Below are 22,945 nucleotides of genomic sequence, written 5' to 3' on the forward strand. Positions count from 1 at the left end.
CTATAGAAAACAAACTGACAATGCCATGACAAAAACAACGAGCTAAGATCAAAAGTTAAGTACATGTACTAACAAACTGATCAACATGAACCTTATCAACAACTGCGGATGACCTCAGGTACTTGGAAGGGACATAAGTTCCCGGTCCGCATTTGATGCATGTCGAATTGCTCATGAAAGTACATAAATCCTGTAGGTAACATTGGAGAAAAGAAGAAATGATTTTGGTATTGACAATTGAAACTTATTTATTGTCATCTGTGAAACATATTTTCTTTTTTAGAAGGGACGATTTTATCTTCATCACTTCAAACTCTTGGTTAGATAGATATCTTGTAAGCAACAACCCTCTATCAAGCAATCGTGATAGGGAAATACAAGCTTCAGAATATGATGGACAAAAAGATGTCAAGTATCTCCGGATATGTGTCTATTAAAGTTCATAAGTAATTTCTATAAGATTAAAAGTGCAATTTTCCAAATTTATTTATAAAGTAAAGCATGTGACATGTTTCATTTATTTCTAAACAATAACTTGCAACATGCGTTTGTGAAGTAAATAACCTCGAAATGAGATTAGACATTTTATTTTTTATTACATTACCAGCCTGTACCGTTGTAAATAGGTAAGTTACTAAAATGACTAATAATGTTTCGGTATTGATAAGTGTAATGTATTAATGGCTAACAAATAAGGCACTATCATAGTAATTAAAATTATATCTCAATATTAACTGCTGTATCTTTTTTTTCACATTTTTACATATTATGTATATCTGTTTGTTTTGGTCACATATCATTTTCAATATAACGAAATTTGATGGAACTGTCATACAAGTGAGAGGTTTAGCTACCTATAAAACCAAGTTCAGTCGACCATTTTCTACTTAGGAAAAGCCTGTACCAATACAGGACTATGACAGTGCCAATTCGTTTGATTTGCTTGAGCTCTTGAATTCACTATTTGTTATGGGATTTTCCGTTTTGAGTTTTCATCGGAGTTCGGTATTTTTGTTATTTTTCTTTTTATAGTACATTCATCAGGATAATGATGCAAATTTTAAAAACAAATTATCTATACTATGATCTAAAAACTTGATTTAAAATGGAGTTTTTCTAGATATTTTATCAGAAGGCGTCTAGACTAAAACATACACGAAATTCTGATATATATTATCGATACATACATTGTTAACTGTTTACCTCAGACTCATTTTAATTTGGTTATACGTATTTGTTTGTTTTGAATCAAATATTAGAATTTGAGTCAAATCGGATAACATGATTTTGACAAAGAATGCTCTTTTTACTTTCTAAGTTTTTTAAAGGTGATATCTTTAAGCATTGTCATTATTTGAAAAGGAGAAGGTCCGGTTAATGCTTGTTTTGCCTATTTTTCTAAGTACATCTAATTATTTTTTTAAAAACTTTTTTTAAACACTTGAGGGTCTATCTCAGTTATTTCAACTGGTTTGTGTAAAAAATTTGGACTAATTTGGTCAATAAAGATCCTCAAATTCAAGCTTTATAATGAAAATCTATCAAAAGTGCAATAAAACGTCATTAATCAAATGGATTTTGCCTAAAATGTAAGTGACGACATTCATGCTTAGTCTCAACCTTTATATATGTTAATATGATAATCACCAAATACAACATATATTCAAATATTAAGATTGAACACAAATGCGACCACTTCCATTTTGGACTAATGCACAAATTGTGAAGATTTCAGTAACATTGCAGGATTTTTTATGCCTCTTACCTGATGCATGTGCACTGTATTTGTCAAAACACATAGGTACGTATAAGAAGATGTGGTATGAGTGCCATTGAGAAACTCTCCATCCAAGTAACCATATATATCAGTAAACCATTATTGGTCAAGGTACAGCGTTCAACACGGAGCCTTGGCTCCCACCAAACAGAAAGCTATAAAGGGCCCAAAATTTGATAGTGTAAAACTATTCAAAAATAAAAAACCAACGGTATAATCTATATAAAAACGTGAAACTAAAAACAGACGACAACCACTGAACATGAGATTCCTTTCCATATTTTTTGAACAGAAGTATTCTTTTTTCCAATAAATTGCGCAAAGATTACATTTTAACAAATTGACAAAAATGCTATATATTGGGGCCAAAAAAAGGGTCTAACTGGGCCTACTCCATCGTATTCATCTAACAAAATATGTTCTGTTAAATTGTTCTTTTTAAAATTTTTACACGATTTTCCACTTAGGAAAAGCCTGTACCAATACAGGACTATGACAGTGCCAATTCGTTTGATTTGCCTGAGCTCTTGAATTCACTATTTGTTATGGGATTTTCCGTTTTGAGTTTTCATCGGAGTTCGGTATTTTTGTTATTTTTCTTTTTATAGTACATTCATCAGGATAATGATGCAAATTTTAAAAACAAATTATCTATACTATGATCTAAAAACTTGATTTAAAATGGAGTTTTTCTAGATATTTTATCAGAAGGCGTCTAGACTAAAACATACACGAAATTCTGATATATATTATCGATACATACATTGTTAACTGTTTACCTCAGACTCATTTTAATTTGGTTATACGTGTTTGTTTGTTTTGAATCAAATATTAGAATTTGAGTCAAATCGGATAACATGATTTTGACAAAGAATGCTCTTTTTACATTTGCACATTTCATTTCCATGGCGATTGTTAGGTAAATTAAATTAGAACTACTAATGTCAGTAGTATTTGGTATGCGTTTGTTGAAGCATTAGCATATCTTAGCCATGTTTTTATTGACTTTCTAAGTTTTTTAAAGGTGATATCTTTAAGCATTGTCATTATTTGAAAAGGAGAAGGTCCGGTTAATGCTTGTTTTGCCTATTTTTCTAAGTACATCTAATTATTTTTTTAAAAACTTTTTTTAAACACTTGAGGGTCTATCTCAGTTATTTCAACTGGTTTGTGTAAAAAATTTGGACTAATTTGGTCAATAAAGATCCTCAAATTCAAGCTTTATTATGAAAATCTATCAAAAGTGCAATAAAACGTCATTAATCAAATGGATTTTGCCTAAAATGTAAGTGACGACATTCATGCTTAGTCTCAACCTTTATATATGTTAATATGATAATCACCAAATACAACATATATTCAAATATTAAGATTGAACACAAATGCGACCACTTCCATTTTGGACTAATGCACAAATTGTGAAGATTTCAGTAACATTGCAGGATTTTTTATGCCTCTTACCTGATGCATGTGCACTGTATTTGTCAAAACACATAGGTACGTATAAGAAGATGTGGTATGAGTGCCATTGAGAAACTCTCCATCCAAGTAACCATATATATCAGTAAACCATTATTGGTCAAGGTACAGCGTTCAACACGGAGCCTTGGCTCCCACCAAACAGAAAGCTATAAAGGGCCCAAAATTTGATAGTGTAAAACTATTCAAAAATAAAAAACCAACGGTATAATCTATATAAAAACGTGAAACTAAAAACAGACGACAACCACTGAACATGAGATTCCTTTCCATATTTTTTGAACAGAAGTATTCTTTTTTCCAATAAATTGCGCAAAGATTACATTTTAACAAATTGACAAAAATGCTATATATTGGGGCCAAAAAAAGGGTCTAACTGGGCCTACTCCATCGTATTCATCTAACAAAATATGTTCTGTTAAATTGTTCTTTTTAAAATTTTTACACGATTTTCCACTTAGGAAAAGCCTGTACCAATACAGGACTATGACAGTGCCAATTCGTTTGATTTGCTTGAGCTCTTGAATTCACTATTTGTTATGGGATTTTCCGTTTTGAGTTTTCATCGGAGTTCGGTATTTTTGTTATTTTTCTTTTTATAGTACATTCATCAGGATAATGATGCAAATTTTAAAAACAAATTATCTATACTATGATCTAAAAACTTGATTTAAAATGGAGTTTTTCTAGATAGTTTATCAGAAGGCGTCTAGACTAAAACATACACGAAATTCTGATATATATTATCGATACATACATTGTTAACTGTTTACCTCAGACTCATTTTAATTTGGTTATACGTGTTTGTTTGTTTTGAATCAAATATTAGAATTTGAGTCAAATCGGATAACATGATTTTGACAAAGAATGCTCTTTTTACATTTGCACATTTCATTTCCATGGCGATTGTTAGGTAAATTAAATTAGAACTACTAATGTCAGTAGTATTTGGTATGCGTTTGTTGAAGCATTAGCATATCTTAGCCATGTTTTTATTGACTTTCTAAGTTTTTTAAAGGTGATATCTTTAAGCATTGTCATTATTTGAAAAGGAGAAGGTCCGGTTAATGCTTGTTTTGCCTATTTTTCTAAGTACATCTAATTATTTTTTTAAAAACTTTTTTTAAACACTTGAGGGTCTATCTCAGTTATTTCAACTGGTTTGTGTAAAAAATTTGGACTAATTTGGTCAATAAAGATCCTCAAATTCAAGCTTTATTATGAAAATCTATCAAAAGTGCAATAAAACGTCATTAATCAAATGGATTTTGCCTAAAATGTAAGTGACGACATTCATGCTTAGTCTCAACCTTTATATATGTTAATATGATAATCACCAAATACAACATATATTTAAATATTAAGATTGAACACAAATGCGACCACTTCCATTTTGGACTAATGCACAAATTGTGAAGATTTCAGTAACATTGCAGGATTTTTTATGCCTCTTACCTGATGCATGTGCACTGTATTTGTCAAAACACATAGGTACGTATAAGAAGATGTGGTATGAGTGCCATTGAGAAACTCTCCATCCAAGTAACCATATATATCAGTAAACCATTATTGGTCAAGGTACAGCGTTCAACACGGAGCCTTGGCTCCCACCAAACAGAAAGCTATAAAGGGCCCAAAATTTGATAGTGTAAAACTATTCAAAAATAAAAAACCAACGGTATAATCTATATAAAAACGTGAAACTAAAAACAGACGACAACCACTGAACATGAGATTCCTTTCCATATTTTTTGAACAGAAGTATTCTTTTTTCCAATAAATTGCGCAAAGATTACATTTTAACAAATTGACAAAAATGCTATATATTGGGGCCAAAAAAAGGGTCTAACTGGGCCTACTCCATCGTATTCATCTAACAAAATATGTTCTGTTAAATTGTTCTTTTTAAAATTTTTACACGATTTTCCACTTAGGAAAAGCCTGTACCAATACAGGACTATGACAGTGCCAATTCGTTTGATTTGCTTGAGCTCTTGAATTCACTATTTGTTATGGGATTTTCCGTTTTGAGTTTTCATCGGAGTTCGGTATTTTTGTTATTTTTCTTTTTATAGTACATTCATCAGGATAATGATGCAAATTTTAAAAACAAATTATCTATACTATGATCTAAAAACTTGATTTAAAATGGAGTTTTTCTAGATAGTTTATCAGAAGGCGTCTAGACTAAAACATACACGAAATTCTGATATATATTATCGATACATACATTGTTAACTGTTTACCTCAGACTCATTTTAATTTGGTTATACGTGTTTGTTTGTTTTGAATCAAATATTAGAATTTGAGTCAAATCGGATAACATGATTTTGACAAAGAATGCTCTTTTTACATTTGCACATTTCATTTCCATGGCGATTGTTAGGTAAATTAAATTAGAACTACTAATGTCAGTAGTATTTGGTATGCGTTTGTTGAAGCATTAGCATATCTTAGCCATGTTTTTATTGACTTTCTAAGTTTTTTAAAGGTGATATCTTTAAGCATTGTCATTATTTGAAAAGGAGAAGGTCCGGTTAATGCTTGTTTTGCCTATTTTTCTAAGTACATCTAATTATTTTTTTAAAAACTTTTTTTAAACACTTGAGGGTCTATCTCAGTTATTTCAACTGGTTTGTGTAAAAAATTTGGACTAATTTGGTCAATAAAGATCCTCAAATTCAAGCTTTATTATGAAAATCTATCAAAAGTGCAATAAAACGTCATTAATCAAATGGATTTTGCCTAAAATGTAAGTGACGACATTCATGCTTAGTCTCAACCTTTATATATGTTAATATGATAATCACCAAATACAACATATATTCAAATATTAAGATTGAACACAAATGCGACCACTTCCATTTTGGACTAATGCACAAATTGTGAAGATTTCAGTAACATTGCAGGATTTTTTATGCCTCTTACCTGATGCATGTGCACTGTATTTGTCAAAACACATAGGTACGTATAAGAAGATGTGGTATGAGTGCCATTGAGAAACTCTCCATCCAAGTAACCATATATATCAGTAAACCATTATTGGTCAAGGTACAGCGTTCAACACGGAGCCTTGGCTCCCACCAAACAGAAAGCTATAAAGGGCCCAAAATTTGATAGTGTAAAACTATTCAAAAATAAAAAACCAACGGTATAATCTATATAAAAACGTGAAACTAAAAACAGACGACAACCACTGAACATGAGATTCCTTTCCATATTTTTTGAACAGAAGTATTCTTTTTTCCAATAAATTGCGCAAAGATTACATTTTAACAAATTGACAAAAATGCTATATATTGGGGCCAAAAAAAGGGTCTAACTGGGCCTACTCCATCGTTTTCATCTAACAAAATATGTTCTGTTAAATTGTTCTTTTTAAAATTTTTACACGATTTTCCACTTAGGAAAAGCCTGTACCAATACAGGACTATGACAGTGCCAATTCGTTTGATTTGCTTGAGCTCTTGAATTCACTATTTGTTATGGGATTTTCCGTTTTGAGTTTTCATCGGAGTTCGGTATTTTTGTTATTTTTCTTTTTATAGTACATTCATCAGGATAATGATGCAAATTTTAAAAACAAATTATCTATACTATGATCTAAAAACTTGATTTAAAATGGAGTTTTTCTAGATAGTTTATCAGAAGGCGTCTAGACTAAAACATACACGAAATTCTGATATATATTATCGATACATACATTGTTAACTGTTTACCTCAGACTCATTTTAATTTGGTTATACGTGTTTGTTTGTTTTGAATCAAATATTAGAATTTGAGTCAAATCGGATAACATGATTTTGACAAAGAATGCTCTTTTTACATTTGCACATTTCATTTCCATGGCGATTGTTAGGTAAATTAAATTAGAACTACTAATGTCAGTAGTATTTGGTATGCGTTTGTTGAAGCATTAGCATATCTTAGCCATGTTTTTATTGACTTTCTAAGTTTTTTAAAGGTGATATCTTTAAGCATTGTCATTATTTGAAAAGGAGAAGGTCCGGTTAATGCTTGTTTTGCCTATTTTTCTAAGTACATCTAATTATTTTTTTAAAAACTTTTTTTAAACACTTGAGGGTCTATCTCAGTTATTTCAACTGGTTTGTGTAAAAAATTTGGACTAATTTGGTCAATAAAGATCCTCAAATTCAAGCTTTATTATGAAAATCTATCAAAAGTGCAATAAAACGTCATTAATCAAATGGATTTTGCCTAAAATGTAAGTGACGACATTCATGCTTAGTCTCAACCTTTATATATGTTAATATGATAATCACCAAGTACAACATATATTCAAATATTAAGATTGAACACAAATGCGACCACTTCCATTTTGGACTAATGCACAAATTGTGAAGATTTCAGTAACATTGCAGGATTTTTTATGCCTCTTACCTGATGCATGTGCACTGTATTTGTCAAAACACATAGGTACGTATAAGAAGATGTGGTATGAGTGCCATTGAGAAACTCTCCATCCAAGTAACCATATATATCAGTAAACCATTATTGGTCAAGGTACAGCGTTCAACACGGAGCCTTGGCTCCCACCAAACAGAAAGCTATAAAGGGCCCAAAATTTGATAGTGTAAAACCATTCAAAAATAAAAAAACAACGGTATAATCTATATAAAAACGTGAAACTAAAAACAGACGACAACCACTGAACATGAGATTCCTTTCCATATTTTTTGAACAGAAGTATTCTTTTTTCCAATAAATTGCGCAAAGATTACATTTTAACAAATTGACAAAAATGCTATATATTGGGGCCAAAAAAAGGGTCTAACTGGGCCTACTCCATCGTATTCATCTAACAAAATATGTTCTGTTAAATTGTTCTTTTTAAATTTTTACACGATGATGACTGCTGTACTCATATTTTGACTTTTTAAAAATTTATTATGTCTGTTTAGTTCACGCATCATTGTAAATATAACGGAATTTGATGAGACTGTCATCAAAATGAGAGTTTAAGCGCTTTAAAAGCAGGTTTAATCCACCATTTTCTACATTTGAAAATGCCTATACCAAGTCAGTAGTATGACAGTTCTTGTCCATTCGTTTTTGATGTGTTTTGTCATTTGAATTTTTCTTGTGAATATGGATTTTCCGATTGATTTTCCTCTGAGTTCAGTATTTTTGTGATTTTACTTTATACATTCAAATCACATATATCACTGTGTCAACAATGTTTTTTTTTAATATTTATACTTGAAAAAACATTTATTTGAAACAAGTTGATGATGGTTTACAGTCTAGTAAATCTATAGGGAAAAGGCTTAAACATACACAGAAAATTGACGACCCGGTTTTTGCGCCCATGATAACCATCACATATAATATATTAAAAGTCTAACAAGTAAAGGATGGTATAAATAAATGAGTTTGGGTTAAAATCATCGTATTTAAAAAGAAAATTATGGAAGACTTGGATCTTATTTATTACTTTACTGATAAAGCAACATCTTTTAATATAATTTAACTGACAAAATTTCACGGTAAGAAATTAGTATTTTGGGCTTCATCTTAGATTTTATCATAAAATCTCGGAAAATGAAAGCCGGAAATTTTTTATCTAATGAATCTCTTTTTAAAAAAAACCAAACTTGAATGTCTACGGAAACTGACAAAACTTCATTACAAAAATAACTATTGTAAGTTAAAACATAAGATTTTTATCATGATATCCCCGAAAAAAGGAAACCGATTAATTTGTTTTAAAATGTAGTGAAATTTAGACATTTTCGTCAATATTTTTCAAAATATTTACTGAATAAAATGAAATATTTAACATTTCTCATAACAAACAAAATACATGATATATCGTACTCAAAGGCTTCTTTTAAATTGCTTAATTTGACGAATTTAAGGAAAAACTTTCTGTCGACTGCAGGACAATTAAGAAAAAAACATGTAAATTTAAAGGGGCATAAGCTCCGAGATATCCAAAATAAAATTATGATTCTTTTTCTTCACTACTGGTTGAAAGTAATGTAATGAAATATTAATTCAATTTTAGTAGCCAACTTGTCAAAAAAAAACCAAAACATCTATATGGTGAATTATTCATTTCAAATGAATAATTCGACCTGATTGCAACCGTATTTATGTGACCTTTGATTTAACCTTTAGCTAGAAATAGGTTACGCATGTATTCAGCTATTAAAAGGACAAGAATGTCAACATTTGAAGTAAAACAAGGATGCACCATTTGGTTGACTGATTCGATCAACAATACAATAATTCTTATACAGGTTAAAACGATAATAAACATAATTTTAATCTACTAGATGAAATCCAACAGAACTAGAAAAATCTAATTGAACGTGGTTTATATTCATATTTATGCTTATATAGGGAACACGTATACACCACATATACCATTTGTTTTCCTTTCCTATCCTGGTATTACAAAATATCATTTGGTTGAAATGCACTAGAAATCAGTAAAACATGGGAGATAACTCCGTATTATGCTATCATTCTAACCAAAATTTATCTAGAGTATTCTTTCATTACCACACAAAGAGAAACGAAAAGCTTACAATTTTTAACTTAGGAGTGTAAAATCCTGGCTGATCATGCTATTAGTTTTCTTGACAGTAGATTTGAGCCCATAACTCCTGTGACAAAAACGAATATCATTTTGGTATTTAATGTTGATATCAGAATAAATATAACAGTTATAAGGGCTCTACAGGGGTTTAAGGCTTATATTACCTGTCAGTGCCCTTCATTCGGAGTATAAAATTTACAGGATATAGAAATAAGACGATGTAGTAATCTTGCCAATGAACCAACTGTGTATAAGAGACCAAATAGCGCAAATAGACACATTACACGGTGTATATATCTCCCAATTGAAACGATATTCTCGTGCTTGCATTTCCTATCGTGATTTCCTTGATAGAGGGTTGCTGTTCACAAGGAAGCTATTAAACCAAGAGTTCCAAATGGTGAAGTTAAAAGCATCACTTCGTACATTTTACGGACGCCATCACGAGTTGGTTGACCGTTATGGTATAACCGTTTCACAAATGATATCGGATAGGTTCCTTACGTCGTAAACCCCTTCCCTTTCATGAACTTGAACTACCGAATTATACTATTAATAGAATTTTATCATCACATAAGCAACACGACGGGTGCCACATGTGTAGCAGGATCTGTTTACCCTTCCGGAGCAGCTGAGATCACCCCTAGTGTTTGGTGGGGACCGGGTTGTTTATTCTTTAGTTTTCTTATGTCATGTCATGTGTACTTTTGTTTTGTCTGTTTGCCTTTTACATTTTTAGCCATGGCGTTGTCAGTTTATTTTCGATTTATGAGTTTGACTGTCCCTTTGGTATCTGTCTTCCCTCTCTTATTTACATGTAAATAAAGTCAAACAGTACACATTACACAACATAGAAAACTAAAGAATAAATAAAATATAGGAAAATAGTTTTTGATGAATGATTGTCATACCACTTCTCTTTTCTTGATCTCTGCTGCAATTTTTACTACGTTTCCGCGCTATTTTTGCAATCAAAACTGGTTTTACTTTAGGTCTGCGCTGTGTTTGTTTGGTGTTAATTAACAGCTTTTGTGTAGTTATTTTTATTGCGTTCTAAAGATGTGTTTTTTAGTTTTTGTATAGGAACTCAAACTTACCTATGTACACAGAGATCTTCCAGTTATGTATATTACACAACGGAATGTGGTTTTCTGAATTGGGAGAGGTGTGGCAGGTCAAGGTAAATACAAGCTTAAAATGGAAAATAAACCATTTATAATTTTATTTACATGCTTGCCATTTCCGTGCCATTTTCGTGAGGAACTATGAATCGAAACTTCCTGAAACGGACCCTGATTTACAATATGATGCGTTATCACATCCATCGCTTATTAAGTTCAAAACTAACTTTGCATATATACTAAAAGTGTGGTATTTATTCCACAATAATATTTTTGGTAAAACAAGAGCTGCTAACGAAACTGACCGAAAGAAGAAGACATCGTTATCTATTAAATAATTTCAGTAATGATTATTTAAATGGCTATGGTCTGACCGCTATCTGACTGCTAAGCTATAAATTTCTCGACGAGACACAGAAACAAAAACAAACACCCGAAAGTCGTTATGGATCATTAAGAGAAGAACTTCTCAAACGAGCAATAAAATGCAGCTGTTGAAACAAATATAAACCAAATTATATGCTATATATTCAAATAATTTAACATCTGTTCATTTTGTATATATATAGTTCGGAAAAATAAAGAACACAGCGGATTGCATGAAACTTGTTAAATGTCAATGATCTTTCTTCGAACTGAAAAATAAATAATGATGTTGCAGAAAAAATATTAGAATCGGCCAGTATTTAATATATTTTATTTGGACTCTGTTCGATAGTGGACTAATTGGCAATCATTACACCTTTGTTTTACAGGAAATATTATGACCATTCGTATAAAAGATGTACACGGTCTTGTCCGCCAGGTAAGTTTATTTGTACACGCAAACATTGACGATGTGTGATCATTTATAATAACTTTATCTAATTATTAACCAATGTTTTCAGAACTATCTTTTTTAAAAACAGTAGACCAATTTGGAATGGTTGATAACTTTTCTTATCTGATTTGTATCACTTTTTTCATTGGAATTGAGGTACTGAAGCAGGTAATGACCAACTTCACTAAAGCACGAACCAACATCACTGCACTTAACATTATTTTGGCATACTAACGTTGCTACCTAAAATTTGTATCACTTGAAATACTAAATCTTCTTAATTACTATAATAAATGGATTTAAATACTGCAAACGTCTTTTAACACGAATTTTGTACCAAACCAAAACTCCAACTGAAAAAAACCCACAATGTTCTGGACCTACCATTGGAGTATTAAAGGACAGTACGACTAACACTAAAGCCTAGGTTGGCGTTAACTTACATAACTTTTACAATTTACGACTTCGCTGGAGAGTGATCTCTTTGGCACTCATACCACATCTTCTTATATCTACGAGCTTGAATTTATATTGTATACCAATTAAATGTTAGATGTAAAGTTTTGAATATGAAAGAAAGCCATCTCATTCAAATGGGAAGCATCAAATGATTCATCAAATCTAAAAAGAAAACAATACTCAAAGCTTTCTCCTTTAAAATAGCAACGATAACTTCCTCCTTTTTGATATCAACATCTTTTGAAACCATGTCATATAAGCCTTATTATCATGTCAGTCTGCCATAAGACATTACACAATTTATGGTATGAAAACAAAGAATAAAAAATTGTGAGAATGAGTTTGGAGTACAATTCAATGAGACAGCAACCCAAAGATACAAAACAAAAAAAACCACATCAATAAGTAAACATACTGTCTTTAACAAAAATTAGGCGACAATACACTATGCTAAGCTCTTATATTGTGTAAATAAACATAATATAATTTAATATATATACGCAGTTGACGGTAAATGGGGATCTTGGATAAGTAGCAGCAGTTGGTCAAAATGTACGAATAGTTGTGGAAGTGGTCATCAAGTAAGGAAAAGAACAAGATCTTGTGATAATCCAGAACCAAACAATGGTGGAAGACAATGTTATGGACTCAAAACTGGAGAAGAAAATAGATATTGCCACCACAATCCATGTCCAGGTTGGTGTAAACGAAATCAAACTGTAGTAAAGAAGTAACAAAAGACAGGCAAACGGTATCAAAAATATGATCATACTCATAAGTCGAAAACGAACCGAAAATGCAATGTCAAGTGTCAGACCACCAATTACTCTCTCCAATTTAGAACGTATGTAAAAGTAGCCCTACTCTGACACAAAATAGTTTTTTTTATGTTCTTGTTTACCTTAACTAACCAACAAATTTGCAGAAATGAAACGTTTGGTGAAAAAGAGATATATTAAGACCAATCTGAGCCAAAATTTTCTTGTTTATGAGTTTGCATTAACAATTGAGGATAAATGCGCTCCATAGTATACTTATTTTCGAATTCAAGAAAACCAGGGGCTATTAATGGAGTACCTCTCTTTGAAGGTCAGTTTTTTTAGAAGGCTTTACAGGTATGTTGAAAATTGGCATGCAGAAAGCTGATACATGTACAATTCTGGATATACCTGGTTTGTATGAAGTTAAACTTAAGATAAAATATTTAGAAAGCTGTGACAATTGTAAAATTTGGTTGACCATATAGATTTCTATTTGGTGGTCTGACACCTAAACGAAAAACGATCAAAAGACAAACAGTAGTACTTAAAACACAATATAGAAAAGTGAAGACTGATCAACATGAACGCAACAAAATCAGTAGAGAACAGAAGTGTTTTTTTTAAATCTTTTAAATCCACAAAGAAACGATTAGAAAAGAGAAATTGCACATTAGTCAAACCGTAACAAGAGTGTTCTTTGATAGGGTAGGCATTATCTGCAATGCAAACGCTATCCGCCATTAGAACTCAAACTTTTTTTTTTTGGCAATGAGACAACAAACCAATAAGTTTGAATGATATATAGAGAAATTATTTGAATAATACTAAAGTATTGTTTGAAATGGTCAAATGATTTATTAAATGATGTATAGTACCGATTAACTGTAATATTTAAGAGAGGGGCGAAAAATGTCAAAACATTCAAACTCAAAGATCGAAAAAAAACCTGACAACGCCATCGATAAAGAAAAAAAGACACACAGACACATAATAGTACATAAGACACAGCATAGAAAACTAAAGACATTTTATAGATTTGATTCAAGTAACGATAACTGTTTTGAATATCCATATAAGAGATTAATATTTATAGTTGATGTCAACGGAGGTTGGTCTCCTTACGGAAATTGGAGTTCTTGGACATCGTGTACTGTACCATGTGATAGAAGTACCAAGTCAAGAGGCAGAAATAGGGAATGTTCGAATCCGGAACCGAAATACGGCGGGAAACAATGTGTTGGTAGTCCAAATGAAACTGTTACACTCCCTTGTAACGCAAAAGCATGCCTAGGTAACTTTTAAAAGAGGGACGAAAGATACCAGAGTGACAGTCAAACTCAAAAATTGAAAATAAATGACAACCATGGTTAAAAATGAAAAAGACAAACAGACAAACAACAGTACACATGACACAACATAGAAAACTAAAGAATAAACAACACGAACCCAACCAAAACTAGGGGTGATCTCAGGTGCTCCGGAAGGGTACGCAAATCCTGCTCCACATGTGGCACCCGTCGTGCTGCTTATGTGATAACAAATCCGGTAAATAGTCTAATTCAGTAGGTCACATTCGTGAGAGGGAAGGGGATTGTAGTTACGACGTAAGGAAAATATCCGATATCATTTGTGAAACGGTTATTCCAAAGTGGTCAACCAACTAGTGATGGAGTCCGTAAAATTCACGAAGGGATGATTTCAACTTCACCATTTGGAACTCTTGGTTTAATAGCTTCCTTGTGAGCAGCAACCCTCTATCAAGAAAATCATGAAAGGAAATGCAAGCACGGGAATATCGTATAAATTGAGAGATACAATACGCCGTATGCAGGTGCTGCTGGAATGTTGCTACTTAGAAATGGAAAGTTCACAATTGGAAAGTTGAAATCATCTCTTTTGTCGTAAAGTTTTGTTTTCAACCGATCCTCATTGTCAATTTCTAGAAGTAAGTCAAGATATGAAGCAGACTTAACTGTATCTGTAGTATCCCTTATCTTTAGTTCGATAGTTTAGATGCGTTCCACATAGTCACCAAATCTTAAATTATTAAGGGGGCTCGCGGGTCTAAATCATTTTTTTTTATTTAATATATGATTTCGCTAATTGTTTCCGATAAATGAGCTTTATCTTATACCTATTAGAAAAATAAATAAAAAAGAGGGGTCACCGATCTTTTACGCTAACAATCTGCCTTCGAAAGAAACATACATTTTTGTAAAGGTACTTTTTTTCTGTTGAACTAATAGGAGAAAAAGAAGTAATATCGAAATAAAAAAAGAACGTAATTACAGAAATCGCTTAAATTTTACAATTATTTAGTTTATGTATAGCTTATTTGAAAACAATAGTAAAAAATATAGGTCACCGATGAGAAAGAAAAGATATTTCAATCTGAATGCCAAAAAATGGCATTTTTGCACCAAAGGGAGATAATTTCTAGCTGTTTCAATGATATCTACATTTTAAAAGTCAGCTGGGGCCAACACGAATTGATTTTTTTGAATAATGTTTGTGCCATATGATAAAGTAACAACTACTTAAGGTAATTTATAGAATTTGTAATGAAAATTAAATGTTTAATTTTTTTCTGAAAATCTTATACCCGCGAGCCTTCTTAAATGAAAGAACGTCATCTATATAGCGGAAAGTAGAGTTAAAGAATATTGCTAACTTAGTGTTCCAATTAGCCTAGAATTTAGAACTTACACAATTTGGTTATCTATTTTTTACAAAATAACATAACTGTTAGTGATATCCAGAGATATTGTTAATGGAAGAAGTATGCAATAAAGTGGGTTATACTGAATCAAAATATTCTTTGAATACGATTCAGAACATCAGAAATAACATTACTGTAAGCCGTGTCATGATACTTTTCTATCCTAAATTCATGTATTTAGTTTTGATGTTATATTTTTTTATTCTCATCGGATTTTGTCTAATTCTTAGTTCGTTTCTGTGCGTGTTACATTTTAAAGTTGTGTCGTTGTTCTCCTTTTATATCTAATGTGGTTCCCTCAGTTTAAGTTTGTAACCCGGATTTATTATTTTCTATCGATTTATGAGTTTCGAATAACGGTATATTACTGTTGCCTTTATTGTATACTATTTGCTTTCTTTCTATAAATAAAAAAAATGCAGTCTTCCTACTTCTTATAACGATATATGAAGTTATGAAAAACTAAGAATACATTGTAAATCTCTATGTGTATAATTTATAAAAATTAATAAAGTTTGATGTCCGACGGTGTTTGAAGTTATCTGTCTTTATTAAGTGTACCTTTTGATTGGGTTAAAAAGTAAAAAAAAAACAATAGACAAGACGCGTACATCGGTTACTCTATAATATTCGATAATTGAATTTAAACGTGTGTAAAAATGGGGTTTTAAACCACATTTAGCAAGATCAATCAACGAAATCTTGACGTTTTTTTTTTATTTATTTTTCCTAAGATTATTAGTTTAAGATTGGAATATTTTTTTACATATTTCATCAATTCTTTTTAACCATCATAACACGAAATCGCCAATTTCACGGCTGCATATGTCTTATTACAAGTATATAGTTAAACAAGTGATTATTAGTGTTCAAAGAAATAATTGAAAGGAAGAAAATTTGATTATGGACTTTCCTTTCGAATTTTTTTCGGAGTTCAGTATTTTTGGTATTTTTCTTTTCACTATTATAAATGCAGTTGATCTGTAATTTTTCAATACTGTGATATTTCTGTCTTTCAGTTGATGGCGATTGGAAAGACAATAGTCAGTGGTCACCATGGGGTACATGTAATGTAACATGTGGAGGAGGATTTTATAGTCGGTACAGAAACAAGATATGCGAAAATCCAGATCATAAATATGGTGTAATGAATTGTTCTGGCAGTAATACGGAACGGCAAAAATCTACTTGTAATACACAAGGGTGTATATCATCAGGTACAATATCTAAGCGTTTGACCTCATATTAACTGGCCTCCTACTCCAACAATATAAGATATGTTTTGGTTTTTCTGTTGATACAGTTTAAATTTTAGATACTATCAAAATAGTCTTTCTTTTTGGCTCACATTTTACAATACGCGTCTGGCGTATAAAATTATAATCCTGGTACTTTTGATAACTATTTACCCGAGCGTACAGATTATCAAATTCATCAACAATTTTTGAATAAACTATCAATTAAATCATTACGCATGTTTATTGAAAAAAAAACCCCAAAACTTGGTTTTTAAACCAAACACGATATGATTTTCGGAAATTAATGTTATTGGTTTTAATTATTGTTTTATTCACTTGATCATTTTGATGAATCACAAACAGATGTCAATTATATCTACTTTTAAAACTGAACACACACGTTTTTAAAATATCATTGTTAATACAATTAGGAATAGAAATAGGGAAAACGTCAAAGAGACCCGACCAAGGAAGTATAGTATGCATATTAAGTATGTTTTTAAATCAACTTGAAAAACACTACCGTCTCGCAGTATCAAACAATCTCCGAATATGTATGTAGCCAAAACTGAATGGCATCAATACCCACATGGATCAGAAATATTGGTGTAGAGATTTGTTATATCATAAGACTTTTTAACTTGTAAGTCCGAAAAAAAAATATCTTGGCACCGACCATAGCAAATCAAAAAGTCAAACCATAAAAACAGTACACCAAACACAACATATATTTAGAAAAATTAAGACTGAGCAACACGAACCACGTACCAGGAGTAATTCAAGGTGCCTTACAAGGTAAGCAGATCCTGTTCTACATGGTTCAACCGTCGTGATGCTCAAGTAAGAACAAACACAGTGATAAGTGTAGTTCAGTGTGAACATTCTAGGAATGGAGGACGGGAATGTGTTATGACAATTCGAATATATCCTTCATCATCTGTGATATAGATATTCCATAATGGAGAACCAAGTCAAGATAGCGGTCGTAAAATTTAATTAAGGATTGTACAATGATTGGACGAGAAAGAAGAGTAAACATTGTAGCACTCATAATAATGCTTGTCAGTAAATGTTAATGTATTAGTGGCTGAAGCAAGGACGAAACCATGAATCAACGCAGATGTTGTCGCCAAAAAAGTATACTTGTTAAAGGACAACTTCATAATAGTTTAAACTCCGACAGTTTCTTTTAAACTTGAGTTATAATAGCCAGACAGACACCAACATCGTCACATTTACTACTAACAAGAATTCAACAACCGGTTACCAGTTCTCTTTTTTTTTTCAACGATAACAAATATTTATTTCAATCATTTCCTGGTATGTAAATACTTAAGAAGCTCAGGTCGCATACTAAAGGACCCCTGTATTATAATATCCAAATATATTTAACATTAACATTTGCTTATAAAACATAAAACTTATATTTTTTCAATCCATTGCATTTTTTGCGTTACCAATTCAACATCGCAGACCAGCGTGTTTTTTTATAACTATTTACACCACTAGGTCGATGCCATTGCTGGCGGACGTTTCCTCCCCGAGGGTATCACCAGCCCAGTTGTCAACATTTCGGTGTTGACATGAATATCAATAATGTGTTCATTTTTATAAATTTCATGTTTTCAAAACCTTCAATTTTTCGAAAAACTAAGGATTTTCTTATCCCAGGCGTAGATTACCTTAGCCGTATTTGGCACAACTTTTTTTGAATTTAGGATCATAAATGCTCTTCAACTTTGTACTTGTTTGGCTTTGTAAATATTTTGATATGAGCGTCACTGATGAGTCTTATGTAGACGAAACGGGCGTCTGGCGTACTTAATTATAATCCTGGTATCTTTGATAACTATTTCTACCAGATATCGTCACAATCCGATCATCGCACTCCATTGTGTTTACAAACGCACTTCAGTGACAGGCCATCGCATTTCTTTCTTAACCTTGCTGTCTGGAGTACCACCATGGTTCAAAGTCCTACATATATATAAGTTTAACGTACACATAAAGTTCATTTAGAGTGTTAGTAAAAGTATATTTCTTCCTGATCCTTAAGCACATAACTGAGAAGAGAATGTACAACTCTGAATATCTTAATTAAGCAATTGATAACTGTTGTCCAACATCAAATGACGAGAGAACATAATACAATCTAACCGGCCTAAACCAATCCGACACCTGAGTATTCCAACATCATGCTTAAACCGACACATTTTAATGATCCTAAAATATGCCCATCATTGCAGAAAAAAATGAGTGTTTGGACACCCTGCTTAATCCGACATTTTTTTCTGCCCCCTCCCCTCCACACACAATATTCCTTTAGCAGAAATGTACAAATGCTAAACACCAACTTATATCATTGAAAACTGTTTAACATCATTAAATTAGGTATGAGAGAACATAAAATCAGACACTCAATGACTCATTAGTAACATATAGTTCTACAATAAGCTTAATTCAACTATTCTATGTTTTAGGTCTTTACTATGTAATTATACCAGGAACACTGATCCCTTTACTGGTTGCTATTATTGTGTGTGTGATAGTTCGGAAGAAGAAAAGGAAGTAAGGCTTGTCCGATGTATCGTGGATAACGGGAAGAATACTCAGTTTGACTTTTAATCGTCCAAAAAACAAGTTGTTTTGAAAAACAAAACGCGTTCGAAGAGATTTACATTTAGTATTGCTGTTAATTTTGCTTCAAGACAATGTTCAAGTTATCTACTGTGTAAAGCATTTTTTATCTATCGCCTAACATCTAACGAAAAAGTCATCGAAACGAGCAACACCCTTTGAATATATTAGCCTGTTCAAATTAAAAAAAAATTTGTTTCAAGTTTATATATCACAAGATACTATTTGATAATTAGAACTCATATTTAACCAATAAGATGCAAAGGTGTCTATGCAAACTCCATGGAACCTCTAATTTGAAGAAAAAAATGTGCTTGCATGGGTCTACGCAAAGGGCATTTACGATACTCATAATGTGTTTGCGACAACCACAAAGAACAGAAAAATATAATACGTACTATATTTTTCACGTAGAATATTTAAAGTGAATGAAATACTTATTCAATATCCCTTTGGTATCTTTCGGCTCTATATGATTCTCCATAGCAAGCTACATGTAATGTGGTATCTTATGTTTTGTGTTTTTCAATTTTCTTTTTAGAATTAATATCAAATTGCTTTCCATTTCTAAAGAATTCAATTATAATATAAGAAAACATTCTTTACAAGCAAAATATCTAGAATTTGTTGTCCATTTTCAGTCGCACAAACGCTACTACACATTGTATCCAGAATGTTGCATACATGAAGTCAGGGAGAGATAACTCAACATCCGAAGATAAACAAATTTCACATAAGTTGGAAGAAAAGCAAATTACAGATGGAAAGATAGAGAATCTATATTTAAACACGAACAATAATCTGAATTGCAGTTCTAATAATGATCAGGGCGATAATACCTACGATTATGCTGAGGAGGAGGATCATTTTGATAAAAATGTCGATGACGACGATCTTTATGAAGAAATTACTGTAAGATGTTAAAGGTTATTATTTGAATAGAAAATGTATTAGAAAATCAGATAAAAAACGATAATAAAATCATTCTAAGAAACTGAGGACAATAGAAAAAGGTAATTTTTATATAAGATGTCAGCCTTGGACCAAAAATATGTCTTAAACCTCAGGAATGTACTATAGGTTAACCTTCCGGAGCACCTGAGATCACCCCTAGTTTTTGGTGGGGTTCGTGTTGTTTATTCTTTAGTTTTCTATGTTGTGTCATATGTACTATTGTTTTTCTGTTTGTCTTTTTCATTTTTAGCCATGGCCTTGTCAGTTTGTTTTAGATTTATGAGTTTGACTGTCCCTTTGGTATCTTTCGTCCCTCTTTTAAATGTTAAGACAACTATACACCAGTTTGCTCTGTCCCCGATTGTATAAGTTGCTTAATGGCGATTCAAGTATTACTGTTTCTAACAATGATGTTAATAAAATTTGTCGAAAACAAATAAATGCTTTTTGTAAAAAAAAGTATGGTTTTGAAGTTTTATTTGAACAAGATTTTTTTTTATAATTTGCGCCTGATACAAGGATGTGCCAAAAAAAAATGAATATAGTGTAAATAGATAAGAAAAATTTTTCAATGAAATTACCTGTTAATGAGTTTGTTTCCTTGGTGTGACTATACTTTTTTTTTTATCCAAAATAAACATAAATGTTGATACAAAACAATAAAATTCTAACAGTTGAAATGAATATGCATATTTTGTTATGGTTTTGTTTCCATAGCAACTCGTCAAATGAGAAATCTGTTTATTTTCTGAGCATCTTTATCATAAATACTGGTTGTAACGAAAGAAATGTACTAAATAGTGAGCCAAATACGGACCTTATTGATCTAACTCCTTAAGTCCCCCATGGTTAGGCTTTATGACTATCTCGTCTCCTTTAAATTTATTAGTTTTTGTTCTTATTGAGATTGTGACACGATGATTACTGCTGTACCCCTATTTTGACAATTTTACCTATTATGTCTGTTTTGTTCACGCATCAATGTAAACATAATGGGATTTGATTCAACCGTCATACAATTTGATTAAATGTTTTCGTGTTGTAAGTAGCAATAAGGGTAAATGTATCTTTTCATAAAGACCTTTGGAGGGGACTCAATTGTTAGATCGTTGTTGAATCGAGTAATAAACCTTAAGTGTACGTCTACTGCAAACTTCGATATTTTGTTACATTTGCTGTCACCTGCAATATTGTAAATTATTCAGATACTTGTTTGATCATATTTCATTACCGAATCGAAAAGAGCTAATTTACTATTTCTCCCTCTAAAAAGAGATATGTTATTGTTCACATTAAAATGAAATATTCCTTTCTTATTCATTTAAACATAATCTCGCAAAATAGTACAATTATAAAGGGGGGGGGGAATCCACCAAACTAGACATAAATATTAGTGATTTTCCCTGTTAAAAAAACCTGTAACTGCATGAAAAAAACCAACAAAAAAACAACAAAAAACAAACACGAAGCTATATTTTCCATACATTGTACAGTGTAACATGTATATTATCTTTCAATTCTCATTTTAATATTTTTTAAAAACATATTCAATCATTCGATTTTGATGTTTCGAGCTTGTTGTCATTTGTTTTTTATACTCAGTCATAAAAAGTGTTAGAAATATCATGAAGATTTAATGAGATTTGCTTGAAATTTTAAAATGTTTCAGTAGTTTATATATAACATTATAAAGAATTGTATTGTATTGTATTGTATTGTATTGTATTGTATTGTATTGTATTGTATTGTATTGTATTGTACTGTATTGTATAGTATTGCATTGCATTGTATTGTTTTGTTTTGTTTTGTTTTGTTTTGTTTTGTTTTGTTTTGTTTTGTTTTGTTTTGTATTGTATTGTATTGTATTGTATTGTACTGTATTGTATTGTATTGTATTGAATTGTATTGTATTGTATTGTATTGTATTGTATTGTATTGTATTGTATTGTATTGTATTGTATTGTATTGTATTTGGTCATGCACGCTACATATATCAGATGCTAGTTATTCATTAAATATAATTCCCCAACCCAATAAAGACACCAAGCACGAAGCTCATAATCTTAAACAAAATAGTTAGGACATTTAATCGGAACAATGCTGAGATCGCATCAAAAATCAATGTTTATATGTTGTTTAAATCAGGTTTTGATTACTTGCAGTCGGTAGTTTAGTGTTAATAAAACTAACAAAATCTAACATTCGTCACAAGTCGGCCGATTCCATACCTCACCTAAAGAAGGTGAGTAGCGGAGTTACCAGAGGATTGCCGACTGGGGAAGGAGATACATATGTGTATCAGGTCTACGCAGATACGTATGAGTTTGTCTTGAGATAAGTCGTCTATTTGTTCAAATACAGACATAGGCATTTCTTGAAATCTTTTATTGGTTTATGTGAAAAGTTTCCATTACA

The 22,945-nt window shown here is 31.5% G+C and overlaps 1 protein-coding gene across 1 annotated transcript; it reads left to right on the forward strand.

Moving 5' to 3' along the window:
• Positions 1 to 497: 497 nt before the first annotated feature.
• On the forward strand, positions 498 to 22,193 carry LOC134684969 (A disintegrin and metalloproteinase with thrombospondin motifs 20-like). The gene is made up of 8 exons (XM_063544295.1): positions 498 to 626; positions 10,894 to 11,001; positions 11,698 to 11,747; positions 12,726 to 12,917; positions 14,076 to 14,273; positions 16,721 to 16,918; positions 19,420 to 19,507; positions 20,218 to 22,193. The coding sequence occupies exons 1-8, from the start codon at positions 571 to 573 to the stop codon at positions 20,498 to 20,500; spliced, it is 1,173 nt and encodes a 390-aa protein (XP_063400365.1). The 5' UTR covers positions 498 to 570; the 3' UTR covers positions 20,501 to 22,193.
• The last annotated feature ends 752 nt before the right edge of the window (positions 22,194 to 22,945 follow it).

This window comes from Mytilus trossulus, chromosome 1, assembly GCF_036588685.1.
Source record: "Mytilus trossulus isolate FHL-02 chromosome 1, PNRI_Mtr1.1.1.hap1, whole genome shotgun sequence".
NCBI lineage: Eukaryota > Metazoa > Mollusca > Bivalvia > Mytilida > Mytilidae > Mytilus > Mytilus trossulus.